Source organism: Cervus elaphus, chromosome 3, assembly GCF_910594005.1.
Source record: "Cervus elaphus chromosome 3, mCerEla1.1, whole genome shotgun sequence".
NCBI classification, from domain to species: domain Eukaryota; kingdom Metazoa; phylum Chordata; class Mammalia; order Artiodactyla; family Cervidae; genus Cervus; species Cervus elaphus.
In genome coordinates, this window is record NC_057817.1 from 38,834,671 (window position 1) to 38,853,574 (window position 18,904).

The 18,904-nt window shown below is 35.9% G+C and overlaps 1 protein-coding gene across 2 annotated transcripts in view; it reads right to left on the reverse strand.

The window, feature by feature from the left end:
- The window catches only part of CNTN1 (contactin 1), a 392,609-nt gene that overhangs the window by 23,118 nt on the left and 350,587 nt on the right, over nucleotides 1–18,904 (reverse strand). For both annotated transcript variants that reach the window (XM_043886892.1, XM_043886886.1), the window contains 2 exons: nucleotides 17,530–17,642; nucleotides 16,546–16,702 (listed from right to left, as the gene is read on the reverse strand). In XM_043886892.1, the coding sequence (XP_043742827.1) occupies nucleotides 16,546–16,702; nucleotides 17,530–17,642 (270 nt within the window). The remainder of the gene's footprint in view (nucleotides 1–16,545; nucleotides 16,703–17,529; nucleotides 17,643–18,904) is intronic.

Consider the following 18,904-nt stretch of genomic DNA (forward strand, 5'->3'; position numbering starts at 1 on the left):
TGTAGGGCTGTAGCTAAGCACAAAGCAGAGAAAACAGTTAGATGACTAAACTATAATCCTGGAAAGAAAGCATGAAGCCTGGACCATGATGATGGCAGCAGAGGTGGAGATTTCTGGATATATTTTAGTGGTAAAACCAATAGGATTTCTTGATGAAATGAAACTAACATATAAGAGGAAAAAGGAAGTCAAAGATGATTTCCAGGAGATGCATTGTTGAGAAAGGCGAAAGTGTAGGAAAACCAAAGAAAGAAAAAAGTTTAACTTAGGTATCCAAGTGGAGATAGCAGTTAGACAGTTGGATAAATCAGAGATATATACTTGAGAGTTTTTAGCATTTACAGCCTTGACACAAGATTGCTTAGGGACTAAGAAGGACAGAGCTATTGAAGTACCGAGCTCTTGCCCATTTTAAAATTTAGAGGTTGGAAGGATGATCAGAAACCAGCAAAAGACTGAGAACGGCATCCTATGAAGGAGGAGGAAAACCTAGACTGGTGCCCAGAAAACCAAGGAGAAAGTGATCAACAGTATTCACACTGCTAAGAAATGGAGTAGGAGAGAAGAACTAACTCCTGCATTGGAAACATGAAGGTCACTGGTGATCTTGACAAGAGCTATTTTGATAGAGTGTTGGGATGGCAGCACTGTGGGCCCACTTGACATAGCATAAATTCAAGGCATAATCAATCTTAACTGGGGGTATTTTTCTCTAGCCACTGTTAGCTGTGAAAGTGTAGGTTTGGAATAAGTGGACAGTTAGATTTAATCCACAATTTATCCAAGTGAGTATGATGAAGTGAGAAAAGTAAAAGGGTGTCAATGTCTATGCTAAGGAGTAATGATAATTTATGACTGTGGGATTTCAGTTGGATATGTAGAGACTGAGAAAAGTAGGAGATGTAGGAAAAGTGGTAAGATAAAGGGTTTGTGGTTTCTGGTGGGTCAAAAATTTTCAGAAATCTGAGTACTAGAAAAAGTGAGAAGAAAGACAGGTGGAGGAGAGAGACGAGAATATTCGAAATTAAGGAAGCAAAAACAATAGAGTAAAAGTGGAACCATGGGAAAGACAACATACATTGGAGGAAGTGTTTCAAAGAATTGAGAGGACAAGGTAATGGAAGGATCATTGACATGTATATGGAAATCATCAGCAGGTAGGAGAAAAGTAGTGTTGGAGAGAGTGACTGATCTGGGCATCAAAATCTTCAAGGAACTCGTAGCAAACCTCAGGAAGATAAAATGAGTCAGAGAGGCAGATGACATGAGGTTCTAAGCAGGGAACTTGGGGCAAGAAAAGGAGAGTCCAGTGGAAGCAATGACAGAAAGGAAGAGCACCTATCCTGCCATGGGGTCCGGTGTTCAAGGCATATGCATAGACTATAGGAGGTGAAGCGTCACTGGGAGCAAGGCGTGGGGTTTCTGATAAATAAAGAAGGTGAAGGAAACATTCAGTCAGTGAAGAGATGGACATTATGGGAGACTACCAATGACTGGCAATAATTCCAGAGGCAGAGTAGGAAGGTTTAAGTATTAAGTTTGAACGCTAATGAAGCCTTAAAATGGGGCACACAAAGTGGTATTTATCCGTTAGACCTGAAGGTCTCCAGGCAGTAGTGCTGGGGAGGTGGTGATTGTCTGTGATGGTGATTGAAGAGGAGAGTCTGGTGGCAACACAAGGAGCTCTGCTTGTATACAGGCATAAAATATGCAGAAAGTTTTGTTGAATAAAAATTTGGATGTGACCATGTGAGGAGCATAAAGAAAGAATGAGACAAGGTACAGATAAGGCAGTGGTTTTAATTATGGACTGTAGAATCTGACCTCTTTAAGGACATAACTGAGGACATGAAAGAGAATGAGAGAAGAAAAAAACAAGAAAAAAAATAGCAGTAGGTCTGGGGTAGGAGTGGGAGAACTGTTGGAGTTGGAAGGAGATTTGAAGGAATAAATTGGAAAGATAATAGTGGTCAGAGAATAAAAGCTTAAAATTTTAACCTTTTGTGTCAGTAACGTCAGGATTTGCAAAGATTTTTAATCACTTTATGTGTCATAGATACCTTGGCATTCTGTGAATCTCTGAAAACACTGAAAATAATGCTTTTATATACATAAAATACAACACATAGAGTGAAAAGGAAATACATTATATTAAAATGATATTTAAAATGTCATAAAAACAAATATATGCTTATTAACATATGAGTACTTTGCTTATATGGACCGTATGGTCCATGGGGCTGCAAAGAGTCAGACACAACTGGGCAACTTTCACTTTCACTTTCAGTGTGCTTATAACATTACATAAAAAACTAGGATATGGTCTAATAAATATCATATTTTTGAAGAAGTGATATTGCAACAGGTGAAATATTAAATGAGAGTATCTGGGATTGTTACTGGTGACAAATTTGTTATTTAAACTCATATTTGAGGAATAGTAAATTTTAGTTAAAAATTAGTAAAAATTACAATGTAAGTTTTTCTCAGTCAAGTTTCAGCAACCACTCAACTTCTAATTCATATGCAAGCTTGTGAAGCCCTGACTAGATGTGATCATGGCTGGGTGGCTGAGCATCAGCGGGCAAGATCATCAGGAAAGAGGAATTAAAGGGCTAGGCTATCAGAAGGATCATCTCCACAGACATTGATATCCAAAGATTTCAGAACTTCCAGCTATTAATATATTTGGACTTTGAGGCAATACCTATGCACTAAGCATCTTGCTGAGCTACTCCTCTGTAATCCACAGTATCCTTGATTCTTCCCGAGTCCTCTGTAATCAGTGACAGTCTTCCTTCTACCAGCTTCTCATGGCCCTGTGACCAAGGCTGGTGATTTGCTTTAAAGATGAGAGTCAATTACTCAGGGTCTGTTTTGGAGTGGTAGGCTATAGAAGAAAGACTACAGGATGGAAAAATTGAATATCTTGGAATATGTTCTAAATGATTTAGTTTCTCTTTGTCTGGCTCATCTTTCAGAAGGTATCCGAAAAAAGTGCCTCTGGAACATTGTTTGCTTCATTGCATTACTTTCATACTGTGAATAATCTAGCAAGGAACCTGGTTTATAGCTTTACTCAACCACAAGAAGTACTTTGAGACCTCAACATTGTTTCATCAATCAGTAAAGCTGGTCCCTAATGTAGTATAAAATGGATCATTTTAACATGTGGATATATCACATTTCAGTTTAAGTGTTATTTTTCCTCTTATCAGAGCATTAAAGTTTTCTAGTTCTATTTGTGAGAAGTTTGCAGGGTTTTGTTTTCAACAATGACAAACATTTTCTTTTCTAAATGGTTTTCAAATTTATATTACAGTGAGTGTCAAACCTCAGGAGAGAAAATTCAAAACCCAACTTTCTTTCTCACTACAGACAACTGTCTCTATATCTTCCTAAAAAAGTTACAAATTTCAACAGAGCCTATAATTGTTCATAGGAAAATTAATTCCAAAATGGTATTTTAATGGTTGATGTATATATCAGTTTAAGATAATATAATTATTTTAATTAAAGTATTTGTTGCTCTTAATTCAAGAAAGAAATGAAGTAATATCTAGTGATTTGAGAGGAGGACATTTATCTTAATATTCCCTCCTTAGGATCATAGGATATCTCCAACCCATCTGCGTGTACAGAATATATACCTTAATGTAACATTTTATGCCACTAATATATCAACATTCATAAAATGCAAAATTGAGTTTACTAATAATTAAAATTATATATTTAAGATAGACCATTGCACAAGATAATCCATTTTATGACTAATCTATTGATGTATAATATTATGACCCATCATAATATCTATTGAAACCTTATTATATTCCACAAAGCTTGGTATTATGCAAACAAGGTAAAATAAACAGATTAGTATTTACTGACTGTAGTTTTGCTGATACTCAAAATTAAAAAAAAAAAAAGCCCATTCTGAATGGAACATTGGTTCATTTTTTGCAACTTCTTCAACGCACTTATATTCTTTAAAAATGTTTAATTCCTTAATTTGCAACTCAGTTTTGGAAAGCACTTACTATATAAGGAAATCTCCTTGCAAACTAGGTTCCAATTTTAGTTACATCAACAATATTCTTTCCAGATTCCACTCTCCTAATATAATTTTCTAAATTTAGAAAACTTCGCTAAATGCAACTCTTGAGGGGAAGGGTTTGTCTCACAGATTCAAGTATGGTGGAGTATCTAATCTAAGATGAAAAACAAAGCAGACATTTATAACTCTTCTGTGACAGTAATGACTTAAGCTGTTCCTTTAAACATGCCTATTTACCTACTTGAAAGTGTGTGTTAGTCGTTCAGTCAGGTCCGACTCTTTGTGACCCCATAGACTGCAGGTCACCAGGCTCCTCTCTCCACGGAATTCTTCAGGCAAGATCACTGTAGTGAGCAGCTATTTATTTCTCCAGGGGATCTTCCTTACCCAGGGATCAAACCTGGGTCTCTTGCATTACAGGTGGATTCTTTACCATCTAAGCCACCAGGAAAGCCCATTTACCTACTTCAGTTCAGTTCAGTTCACTCCCTCAGTTGTGTCCAACTCTTTGCGACCCCATGAACCGCAGCATGCCAGGACTCCCTGTCATCACCAATCCTAGTGTTCACCCAAACTCATGTCCATTAAGTCGGTGATGCCATCCAACCACCTCATCCTCTGTCGTCCCCTTCTCCTTCTGCCTTCAATTTTTCCCAGCATCAGGGTCTTTTCAAATGATTCAGCTCTTCACATCAGGTGGCCAAAGTATTCAACATCAGTCGTTCCAGTGAACACCCAGGACTTATCTCCCTTAGGATGGACTGGTTAGATCTTCTTGCAGTCCAAGGGACTCTCAAGAGTCTTCGTCAATACCACAATTCAAAAGCATCAATTCTTTGCACTCAGCTTTCTTTATAGTCCAACTCTCACATCCATACATGACTCCTGGAAAAACCATAGCCTTGACTAGATGGACGTTGGTTGGCAAAGTAATGTCTCTACTTTTTAATATGCTGTCCAAGTTGGTCATGACTTTCCTTCTGAAGAGTAAGCATCTTTTAATTTCATGGCTGCAATCACCATCTGCAGTGATTTTGGAGGCCCCCAAAATAAAGTCAGCCACTGTTTCCACTGCTTCCCCATCTATTTGCCATGAAGTGATGGGACCAGATGCCATGATCTTAGTTTTCTGAATGTTGAGCGTTAAGCCAACTTTTTCACTCTTCTTCACTCTTTTCACACTTTTCCCCCTCTCCTCTTTCACTTTCATCAAGAGGCTCTTTAGTTCTTCTTCACTTTCTGCCATAAGGGTGGTGTCATCTGCATATCTGAGGTTATTGATATTTCTCCCGGCAATCTTGATTCCACTTGTGCTTCTTCCAGCCGAGTGTTTCTCATGATGTACTCTGTATGTAAGTTAAATAAGCAGGGTGACAATATACAGCCTTGACATACTCCTTTTCCTATTTGGAACCAGTCTGTTGTTCCATGCCCAGTTCTAAATGTTGTTTCCTGACCTGCATACAGGTTTCTCAAGAAGCAGGTCAGGTGGTCTGGTATACCCATCTCTTTCAGAATTTTCCAGTTTATTGTGATATACACAAAGTATTTGGCATAGTCAATAAAGCAGAAATAGATGTTTTTTTTTCTGGAACTCTCTTGCTTTTTCGATGATCAAAATGGCAATTTGATCTCTGGTTCCTCTGCCTTTTCTAAAACCAGCTTGAACATCTGGAAGTTCATGGTTCATGTATTGTTGAAGCCTGGCTTGGAGAATTTTGAGCATTACTTTAATAGCGTGTGAGATGACTGCAATTGTGCAGAAGAATTGAGCATTCTTTGGCATTGCCTTTCTTTGGGATTGGAATGAAAACGGACCTTTTTCCAGTCCTGTGGCCACTGCTGAGTTTTCCAATTTGCTGACATGTTGAATGCAGCACTTTCACAACATCTTTTAGGATTTGAAATAGTTCAACTGGAATTCCATCACATCCACTAGCTTTATTCATAGTGATGCTTCCTAAGGCCCACTTGACTTGGCATTCCTGGATGTCTGGCTCTAGGTGGGTGATCACAGCATCATGATTATCTGGGTCGTGAGGATCTCTTTCTGTGTATTCTTGCCACCTGTTCTTAATATCTTCTGCTTCTGTTAGGTCTGTACCATTTCTGTCCTTTATTGAGCCCATCTTTGCATGAAATGTTCCCTTGGTATCTCTAATTTTCTTGAATATATCGCTAGTCTTTCCTATTCTATTGTTTTCCTCTATTTCTTTGTATTGATCACTGAGGAAGGCTTTCTTATCTCTCCTTGCTATTCTTTGGAACTCTGCATTCAAATGGGTATATCTTTTTTTTTTCTCCTTTGCTTTTTGCTTCTCTTCTTTTCACAGCTATTTGTAAGGCCTCCTCAGACAGCCATTTTGCCTTTTTGCATTTCTTCTTCTTCGGGATGGTCTTGATCCCTGTCTCCTGAACAATGTCAACCTCTGTGTCCATAGTTCATCAGGGACTCTGTCTACCAGATCTAGTCCCTTAAATCTATTTTTCACTTCCACTGTATAATCATAAGGGATTTGATTTAGGTCAGTTTTCTTAAGAGTGGTAGTGCCACGTATATAATTTTGACAGTAAACTTGTGTTTACCAACTTTGGATTAGAGTTCTCTCAGTTTATTGACATACTCTTGGGCTACTTGTTTGACATCCTAAATCCTTGTTTAAGTCTCAGGATCCTTGTTGGTGAAGTCTCCTTATTATTTCAATTAAAAAAATAATCTAGCCTAAATCTTCTGCTTTTGAAGCTAAATTTCTATCCTTCCTGTAACTTTCCTTTCTCTTCTGCATTTTTATGAAGTTGCTCTTTGACCTAGTTTCCTCTTCTTCCTTTCCCTATTTCCATGTATATTTACCTTGTTAGTTAACTTTGAAAAGTAAGCAGAAATCTTCTCTTTGCTTCCTTGTCAACACATTTCCATGTTTTGTTCAGATGTTCTCCCCTCAAGGAAGATATTTTTTATCCCCAGATTCATGGTAAATTTTATCACAGTGAGCAATCATGCAAATGCCATTTTATTAGTTTAAAGGTAGCTTTGTGACCCAGTTCTGGACAATAAGGAAAGGTTTTCTGAGATTCTTTTGGGAAAGATCCTTCATTTTAAAAAAAGAGTTTCAAAAGAGACAGAACTCTTCTTTATTGGAGGTCATCAGGTCTGTATGAAATAATTCCTAGCACTGTGGCAGCCATCATGCAACCACAGAGAGTCTTAGATGAACTTTAGAATGAACCTAATTCTGAGACCTCCCAAGAAGATAAATCTGGGGGAGTGGGGTGACTGGCCCTTGATTACATGTTTGAGACACTGATGTCACAAAGGTGGAAGGCCTACCTATCTCTCAAGCAATTTTGAGTTGAGAGTTTGCTTCTGACAGCTGAAAATATCCTAATAGATATGAACACTCTGTCCAGATATTTAAATTCTTCCTTAACTAGAAGTAATACATCCTTGTTTCCCTTGATCTCTTATTACCATGCAATGCACCAGCTTTGGGCAACACCAACAACTCTCTGCTATCTCTATTTCTGTATCAGACTGGTATGGGTTATAGATACACAATTGTGCCAATTGGTTTTCTGACAAATTTATTATCTGACCTCAGCTAGCTTCTGTTTGGCTAGATAATTGCTTTAAAATCTATATACCTGGATGTCTAATAGACATAGCATAAACTAGCATGTCAAAATTTGAACTCCTAATTATTTTCTCCAATTATCTATTTTAAGTAGTTGGTTCTGTTGAAGTAGATATTCTGTTGGCCATTTCAGTAGATGATTCTGTTGGTTAACCTAAATTCTTAAGAGTTATGCCAATTCTTCTTTCACCCTCCTTTCTCATTAGAAAATATTATTGGGTCTTCTTCCAAATAAATCCTGAGTATAGTCATTTCTCACTTCTTTTACTGTGACCATACTAGTCAAATAGTGTGGCTCAGACGGTAAGGATGCCATCTGCAATGCAGGAGACCCAGGTTCAATCCTTGGGTTGGGAAGATCCTCCGGAGAAACATGGCAATTCACTCAAGTATTCTTGCCTGGGAAATTTCATGGACAGAGGAGCCTGGCAGGCTACAGTCCATGGGGTCACAAAGAGTTGGACATGACAGAGGGGCTAACACACACACACACACACACAAAGTCAAAGCTGACATCATCTCTTGCTTAGACTCTTCCCTTTAGGCTGCTATTTCCTGCCCTCCTTATTTCCTGATATTGACCGAGATTTCCTACACAATTCACAAAATTTCTTCCTCTTTCCAAAGAATTGAAAAAATAGAACTTGTAAAATATAAATCTAATCATGTCAGTCCACATCTTAAAATGCTTCAATGGTTTCTTGTCACGTTTAGAGTAAATTCCAATGTCCTCAATCAAGATCCATACATCTAGTTATGATTCAGGTCCTATCTAACTCCCAAGACTTGTGGTGTCCACTTTCCGCATAGCTTGCTCAGCTCCAGGCATGTTGATCTTGCTTGCCCTAGAGCTATCAAGTATACCTTCTTGCTTGAGGCTTTTTATTGTTCCAAAGAATAGCCAGGAGAGATAAGAAAGCCTTCCTCAGTGATCAATGCAAAGAAATAGAGGAAAACAACAGAATGGGAAAGACTAGAGATCTCTTCAAGAAAATTAGAGATACCAAGGGAACATTTCATGCAAAAATGGGCTCGATAAAGGACAGAAATGGTATGGACCTAACAGAAGCAGAAGATATTAAGAAGAGGTGGCAAGAATACACAGAAGAACTGTACAAAAAAGATCTTCATGACCCAGATAATCACAATGGTGTGATTACTCACCTAGAGCCAGACATTTCGGAGTGTGATGTCAAGTGACCTTTAGGAAGTGTTACTATGAACAAAGCTAGTGGAGGTGATGGAATTCCAGCTGAGCTATTTCAAATAAAAAAAGATGATGCTGTGAAAGTGCTGCACTCAATATCCCAGCAAATTTGGCAAACTCAGCAGTGGCCATAGGATTCAAAAAGGTCCGTTTTCATTCCAATCCCAAAGAAAGGCAATGCCAAAGAATGCTCAAACTACCTCATAATTACACTCATGTCACATGTTAGCAAAGTAATGCTCAAAATTCTCCAAGCCAGGCTTCAACAGTACATGAACCATGAACTTCCAGATGTTAAAGCTGGATTTAGAAAAGCCAGAGGAACCAGAGAACAAATTGCCAACACCCTTTGGATCATCAAAAAAGCAAGAGAGTTCAAAAATGCATCTTCTTCTTTATTAACTATGCCAAGGCCTTTGACTGTGTGGATCACAACAAACTGTGGACAATTCTTAAAGAGATGGGAATACCAAACCTGCCTCTTGAGAAATCTGTATGCAGGTCAAGAAGCAACAGTAAGAACTGGACATGGAACAACAGACTGGTTCCAAACAGGAAAAGGAGTATGTCAAGGCTGTATATTGTCACCCTGCTTATTTAACTTATATGCAGAATACATCATGTGAAATGCTGGACTGGATGAAGCACAAGCTGGAATCAAGATTGTTGGGAGAAATATCAATAACCTCAGATATGCAGATAACACAGCCCTTATTGCAGAAAGCGAAGAACTAAAGAGCCTCTTGATGAAAGTAAATGAGAAGAGTTAAAAAGTTAGCTTAAAACTCAATATTCAGAAAACTAAGATCATGGTATCTGGTCCCATCAGTTAATGGCAAGTAGATGGGGAAACAATGGAAACAGTGACAGACTTTATTTTTGGGGGCTCCAAAATCACTGCAGATGGTAACTGCAGGCATGAAATTAACAGAGGCTTGCTCCTTGGAAGAAAAGCTGTGACCAGCATAGCCTGCATATTAAAAAGCAAAGACATTACTTTGCTAACAAAGGTACATCTAGTCAAAGCTATTGTTTTTCCAGTATTAATGTACGGATGTGAGAGTTGGACCATAAAGAAAGCTGAGTGCCAAATAATTGATGCTTTTGAACTGTGGTGTTGGAGAAGATTCTTGAGAGTCCCTTGAACTGCGAGGAGATCCAACCAGTCCATCCTAAAGGAAATCAGTCCTGAATATTCATTGGAAGGACTGATGCTGAAGCTGAAACTCCAATACTTTGGCCACCTGATGCGAAGAACCAACTTATTGGAAAAGACCCTGATGCTGGGAAAGACTCAAGGCAGGAGGAGAAGGGGATGACAGAGGATGAGATAGTTGGGTGGCATTACTCACTCAATGGGATATGAGTTTGAGTAAGCTCCGGGTATTGGTGATGGACAGGGAAGCCTGGCGTGCTGCAGTCCATGGGATTGCAAACAGCCAGGCATGACTGAACAACTGCACAGGACTGAAATATTTGAGGACAATTTCTTATTTTCTCTTCTATTTTTATAATGTATTCCAGTGAGGAATTTTCTAATCAAATTATGTCTGCAAATAAGTTAATGAACAAAATATCTTGGAGTTGTGTGAACTTACTAGTAAGTAAAAAATAAATAAATAAATAAAAAACCTTGGAGAAGATTCAGGAGAACCCAGATTAGTTTAGATTGGAGAGATGCTATCCATGGTCTGGCAAAGTGACAAAATCTGCTCCTAAAATTACTGCCCAAAGCTTCTGAAGGGTAAGTAAACCTCTGAGAACTTCCTTACTGGGAGTCCCTAACCCTGTCCATCAATTGCTGAAACAAACATGGATCATTCATACATTGACGATGATCAGGGCACTGAGTCATTCTCTAAATCAAATACAAAGATGTGAAAAAGTATTAGTTTGCTAAGATAACTTCTAATTTATTTTAGTCTCTTTACAAAACTAGGAGTGTCAAGCACTGCAGTAGAGTCAGAAAACATTTTAAGTGGGTAGTCATGACTGAATGATAATAAAAGGAATTTATATTTTAGAGGTAATTTAAATGTAAGATATTTGTCAGCCTAGAAATATACAGGTTGAATTCACCCTCTTGCATCCCACACAAAATATAGCAAAGGAAAACAAAATATTTGATTATTTCAAAATGGTTTGAGTGATAGCATTTCTTGAATGACAACATTTGATTGTCTCATAGTCACAAATACAAAACTTTAAAGCTATGATGATGAACCTATAAAAATGGCATTCAACTATAACTTTACTGTGATATAATATACCATTTCAAAATTTTAGGCTAGTAGCTAATTTATTTATTGAAATTTATTTTCCAAATGGTACAGAACATTTACAAGGTTACAGATACGGAGATCACTTAGGTATATGGCATCCTGTCATTAAATAAGACAGGATAAAGTAAGCCTTAGACCACCATGTGTACACGGGCTATTGTATAAAATTAGACACTCAGACTATTTTTGGTTTTGAAAATGCTTACTAAGGTATTTGCAAAATTGCTGATGTTAATGAAGAATTTTAATTTCATAAAGTCAGAATTAAACATAGACAGTGGAGGAAGGAGCATGTGAGTAACATAGTCAGACATCTAAATGCTTCACTAGAGAACGGTTTCCTAGCCCTTTAACTTCTGCTACTGGGAAGAGAACAAACTGAAAAAACAAAATGTGTTTTTCATCAGTGTTGAAGTCAGTGGCTTTGGTTATGTAGTTTAACTTAATAGCTTGGAGTTACCAAATATAGTAGGTTAAATGTTTAGATCATATCATCTATGGTAACATCAGGATAAATTGCACATTTATTAGAAGACATAAAGTCAACAAAATAAATATATAGTAACTTTAAATCAAGCAGAAAAGATGTCTCGTTCTTTTAGAACCTACCCTAGACTTTACCACTGCCTTCTTTCCAATCCAGACCATCATCATATTAATCATTCTATGATAATAACCTTGTAACTCATCTTCTTATATCTTACTCTCATATGGTATATATTTTCCACAAACAAAGTAATTTTTCAAGTGCAAATATCTGGTCATATTACTACCACTTTAAAGGGTTCAAATGACTACTTTTTATTTTAAGTAGTCCAAACTCTAAAACGTCCTTGAAAGTCTTGATTTGAATAAGATGGCTTTGGTGTGTTTAAAACTAAAAGAAAAATAAAAGTTCAAAATATGCACATTGACACATCAGTAATGAAATACTGCTTCTCTGTGGATATGTATTGTCAATTTATATTCTGAAATTTTCTAAGTGTATATTTCATGAAGAAGTGAAGTGAAGTGATGTCACTCAGTCGTGTCCAACTCTTTGTGAACCCCATGGACTGTAGCCTACTAGGAACCTCCATCCATGGGATTTTCCAGGCAAGAATACTGGGGTGGGTTGCCATTAAGATAAATTAATTTGTATTAAAATTTATAGTTAAATTTCACCTGATTCTTAAAAGCCAATATAGAATGTATGAGACATAGTATGTCTGTGGTGAAACATTTGCAGTGTTATGTTTGCCTCTGTGTGAACTATAAGCAATCTGACAGGGAATAATTTATTAAGATAGCAGATGACAGTGTTCAGGTCAGAGATAAGTGGGGTTACAGATTACTATGTCTAATAAATTTTCTAGAATATCTCTAATACAAAGACTTAATTTTTCTAAGAATCAAATTTATAGATTCGCATGGCATAAAATCATGTGCCCAATATGATAGCATATCAACATTCTAGACATCTAAATTACAGTTTAAGTTGCCCCAATTATTCTTATAACTAAATCTTCCTCTATACAGAAACCATGAATTAACTAAACAATTATTTGTTAATACCCTGTTACGTGCCAGATATGTCCCTTGAGTTCTAAGGATTCAAGGATTGAACAAGGCAGGCAAAAACTTGCTCCCACAGAGCTTAGATACAAATAAGGATATAGACAATAAACAGTATAAATTAATAAATAATTCTAACAGCTATAAATATGAATAAATTGAAAAAATGATGTGATATGAAAAGCACTAGAGTAGGGGGCTATGTTACATTGATGGACATATAATAATTCTTCCTTGAGAAGGTGACATCTGAGCAGAAACAAAAATGACAGAAATAACCAGCAGTGCCCAAATCCACAGAATTCCCGACAGCAGCAAGAACAAGTACAGAGGCTTAAAGGTTGAATAATGTTTAAAGGTAGAATAATGCTGGTATGTTCAAGAAGCAAAAAAGGTTAAAAGAGCACAGGTGAAATCAACTCAGGGAAGAGCATTTGGGAGGACCAGATTATACAGGCGAGTGGTGAGGGATTTTGATTTTATTCTATAGGATATTTTTCTAAGAGGAAAGCTATATGATTTGACTTATGTTTGGAAGGATCAGTCTGGCTGTTATACAGAGAACGGACTATATATAGGAAGCCAAAATTGGAAGCCAAGAGAAATTTTAGAATTATAGTAGAGCCGGAGGGGGATGATTGTGATGTAGACTCCGAAGCATGTGGAAATATATAAATGGTAGAACATTTTAAGTATGTAAATTATGCCTAAAGTATTTTAGGCATTTAATGTATATTTTTTGAATGAGAAAATGAATAAACAGCATGATGCATATAGACACGAAAATGGAGCAATGTATTATATTCATAGCTACATATTTTAGGCACAAAAAATGAAACAAAGGAAAGTACTGGGAGTCTTTTAAACTTAACAAAAAGTCTAACATTTTCATATGTATTCAAATGCTTTCCCCATTACAAATATTTTGAAAATAATAAATGAGAAAATTCTAAAATGGTGCATTCATAAAATATCTGATATTTCTTAATATTAATTCTACAGGTTTTGGAGGGTTTTTTTTGGTACAGTTCTGACCAAATTAAGAGATAAATAACAGAAATTCTGCATTAATAAAAACATTTTCCATTATTTAGCAATAAAAGGAAACTATTCTGAGTATATTTCACGTTTCTAAAAAATCACACTCTATGTATTCTGTACATGGGCTATTTACACCCTGAAATCAGACTATAAACCTGGTGTGCTGCAGCTGGTCCATACTACCTGCCAAAAGGTGATTGTTACATTTTAAGGAAATTTGTGAGTGGGTTGTTAAAAATGCTGTTATTAAAATTGAAACTATGCAAACTTATTAGCTAATTGAAAAAAATTAGAACAAAGATAGTAAATACTCAGCTTCATCACTTTGGTTGGTTTTAATCACTAAGTCATGTTCGACTCTTGCGACCCCATGGGCTGTAGCCTACCAGGCTCTTCTGTTGGAGGGACTGCCCATCAGGAAGACTGGAGTGGGTTGCCACTTCCTTTCCCAGGGGATCTTTCCCACCCAGAGACTGAACCCACATCTCCTATATTGTAGGCAGATTCTTTACCATTGAGCCACTAGGCAAACTTGTGCTCCTGAGCACCTCCTTCCAACTCCACGTTTAGGAACATCATATAGCAAGCTTGAAATCAGACATGATGAAAATATTTACATCATAAAAATTGGCAAACACCATACACCAGGGCTTCCTCCCGCCTTCCGAGGGTCAGCTGTTTAACATTTACCAGAACATCACTAGTTAAACTCTACTGATGCTACTGTCGCTGCTACAGCCTTTAAATCTTCTGTAGTTTAAATCCCAGAAACCACCTTTTGCTTCACATTAGGAACACATCAAGGGCAAAAATGAAGAGAACAACAGTATGCCACTCTCTGGCTTCTAGAGAGGGAAGGTCAGTTTTCAAAAGTCACTTACTCAGGTTTTTTTGCATTTTATCACACTCAAAATAATTTCCTTTTGTGAAACAGCCCTTTTAAGTGTAAAACTATTGAATCTGTGTGCTATCCAAGTTCAAAATTTAGAAAAACTTTCAAAAATACAAAGATGCCATGTTCTCCTATCAAAACAGTAATGACTTAAAAGATAGAGACTAATGTTGGAGTGGTGCAGTAGAAAATGCACTCATATACAATAATAATAGGATCATAAGTTGATACATATTTTAAAAGAAAATTTGAAATATAGAAGTAAAACTCTTTAACTCATTGTTTGAATTCAACCTTCAGGAAGATTATTTGAATTTAACCTGCAGAAAGATTTATAAAAATTTGGGAAAATAGTATTATTTGTGATAGAAAAAACTGAAATGGGTAGATAATTTTGCACATTTGTTTGAGATAATAGTAATAGTCGCAGTGTTAGTTGCTTATTCGTGTCCGACTCTTTGTGACCCCATGGACTATAGCCCACAAGGGTCTTCTGTCCATGGGATTCTCCAGGCAAGAATACTGGACTGGATTGCCATTTCCTTCTCTAGAAGATATTCCAGACCCAGGGATCGAACCTGGGTCTACTGCATTGAAGGCAGATTCTTTACCCTTTGAGTTACAGAGATTTTAAATAAAATTCATGAATTTTCCAATGTTCATGAAACATAATTGATAAAATTTGGATATGACAGGATATATTCAATAAAAGCCAACACATGAAATTACAAATGTCTACTTAAAGCAAATTCCACTGAACATTAGTTAAGCAGTTAGAGTGTTTGGAATGTGACTATTTATTTTATTTTCCTTTCATTTTTTTGCAATTTCTAAATTTTTAAAAAAAACATAAAAATGTCTAAAATAAAATTGCTTTTAATGTAAATAATTTAAATTCATATGAAAACCCAAAATTTCCATTTGTATTCATATGTTTTTCTCATTGCAAAAAAGTTAAGTAATTTGCAGATAAATCCAAACTTATTTTTTTAAAGTCTCGAATTGTACTGTCTACCTAACATCTGACATTTCATGTTAATTCAACAGTTTCCTTGTATAGTTATGTTTGGACAAAAAATGCTGGCATTGTTTTAAAGGACTTTTTATTAGGTTAATGTATAGCGTATTCATCTATTTAACTATATATCATCAAGTTTTCTTTTAAATCAATTACTCCATCTTTGATTTAGCATCTTCTAGAATTTCATAATCTCATAAAATTCTCAAAATAACATTGATTTTAATCCAGTATAAACTAAACCATGTGTACGGAGTGAGAGAGAAGCAACAAAATTTTAAAAATTAGTAGAGCTTTACAAATCCAAATAGAGGAAAAAGTCACTGCCTTACATATCTATTTCAAATTAACCAATGTGAAAATAGAAAATAGAGTGAAAATAGAGTTTTCAGAAAAGGAATAGCTATATTGAGACAAATAGATATATTGGTAAAGGAAGGAGTTGTCATCTACTGTCTTATCTTGTTACTATGCTAATATGTGTAAGGTAAGGAAAGAGTGGTTAGGAAAATATTAATAGTAGTCCAATGAATTTTCTTTTGATACTAGAGAAGTTTGGATATTATTATCTTTGGATAATATTATTTGTATAAGTCTGGATATTATTATGTATTATTTTAATAAATACTATTGTGTTTTGATGTTTAGATAATAATCAGTAAGTATCTGATATGTTGCCAATGTACTTTTGTGACACATAAGGGGACAAATATTAAGTTTCAGGGCATCTTTGACATTTCAAATCTACTTACAAATAATACTGATATTAATGGGAATATCAGTCTCACATTTATACTTGGGAACCCATATGGGCCTAGAGACTTATGAATACTTAATTAAAATGTGTCTTAAATGATTGGCTTACCTGAAATTTTGACTTGAGATACCACTCCATCTCCTCCATCACTGTGTGCACGAACCTCTACAACATATTCTCCATCCCTGGGGATTGGGACTTCTATGGAGTGTTTATGAGTTGAATACAGCTTGCCATCATGCTGGCCATCAGGTCTATAGAGTACCTTTAAAAGTTTCAGAATATGACTATTTAATAAATGGGTAATAGTGAACCAATTCCCTAATACTAAAATTGAATAAAGATGCTTATACTTATAATAATTAAAAACATATTAGGGAGCTATGTGTAAACTAGCTGAAAAATCCATATTATTTTTAAATCACATAGATAGATTTTATTTATTTTAGGCTAATCCAGAGGACACATCTTAAACATATGAATTTCATTTTTTGAAACTATCTAAAATAGAGATTGAAAATGTGTTTTTTAATGAAAAAGGTATAAAATGAGGGTTCTTTCAATATATTGAAATAGTCTAAAAAATTGCCTCACAATTAGAATTTTTCACACTATTCCTAAAATTTGATATCCATTGAAAAATGTGATACTGATATAAAGAATTTATAGAAATAATCTTTTTTTTCCATTTTTTCCCATTTTTTTTCCATTTTGTTTTTTCCATCTTTGTTTGGTTACAGAGGGTGCCTCAATACATCAAAGAATTCACTATGTGCTTGGCAACTCTATCTTAATCACTGCCAAGCAAAAATCGATTCTTTCTCTCTTCCTTAAACACTAATTATTCTAACAATTCTATTCATTAAAGTAGTTATTCTATCTTGTTCACTTGACATTGTATTTTCCTGGAATTCACTGAAGATCTTTTCCCATTTCAAAATTTATCACAACACTATGTCATCTGATTCTACTACACAACTAGAATAAAAGAGCTGGATGGGTTTTGACAAAACAACAATAAAAAACAAATACCAATCACTCTGTGTAAGAATGAAGCTTGTGTAGGAAACAATCTAGAAATCTTTTGTATACCTTATATCCCGTCACTGTAGATTCATTTGACAGGGCAACCACATGATCCCAGGTGATTATGTAGCGTGAACCAGACCTTATGGAACTGATGATCCTCGGAGGCTGGCTTGGAGCTGTGAAAGTAATAATATGCTACTGATGGCAACCACATACAACTTCAGTTCTGCAAGCCGCATCACATCAGGAATTATAATACTGATAGTGATGTGGCAATAAAAATAGCTAATTTTGATGTCTGTAGTACGTGTCTGGCGCTATGGTCTGCAGCCATAGTTTCATTTAATGTACCCCATGGCCCTGGGAGGTAAGGTAATATAATGATCTCTTATTCTCTTCTCATCAACCTTCCGTTGGTTGTCTCTTTTCCACCACTCTTTAGAAACTGCTGTTCTCAAGGTCATCAATCACCTCTGGTTGGCCAAATCTAATGCTACTTTTTTATTCTTTTCAAATTTAACATCTTCACAGCATTTCACAGAATTGAAAGAAGAATTCTAATTCTAATTCTTTCTTGAACATCTTTTCTTAAATTCATAATCTCTTATAATCTTTCCTCCCATCTCTCAGGTTGCTCCTCCTCATTACTCATCCTTTGCTAGCTTCATGACCTCTGCCAAGCTTCCCAGTGTTGGGATGACTTAGGACCTGATCCTGAGCACTCTTCTCTCCTCTATGTATAAATCTCCCCAAACCTTACATCTGGGCCTATGGCTTAAAATACATATGATTCTGTCTCAAGGTAATCTTTCAGCTTGTACAGATATGTGTCCAACTTCCTAATCCTCCTCAATGTCTAAAGGGTTTTCCAAATGCAATATAATCAAGACAGAACATTTACTAAGTACCCTTCAAATTTGCCTTTCTCTATTAAAATGGCACAACCAAACTCCCAATGTTTCAAGCCAAAATCTATTCAATCTTCTGTTTCATTCATTGCCAACATACAAATTAGCTGAAGCTCTGCCTGCAGAAAGTTTTCTGCTTCTATCTCTTTCTATCTCTGGTCACCATCAGCTCTTCCTTGAATATTAAAAAAGGCCTCCTAATTGTCTATACAGCTTTCACTCTTATTCTACCATGTTCCTTGTTTACCCAGAAGGCAGAACAATTATATATATAATTGTGGGTTTTGATGTGTACTTACCATGGAGTTCATATATGTTAACCTATAACTACATCTACCTGTCTTAAACTGATAGTCATTTAAGTTCAAACACATTCTAAGATATCTACTTTTTAAAACTCCTCTGCAAGTTTTGTGTTTTGATGTCATGTTAAACTCCTTCATGTTTAACCCTTAATAGCCTATTGTAGCTATAGTTAATTTTATAGCTTATTTTTTTTTTTAATCTTCATAGTTGCTTATTCAAGTGCT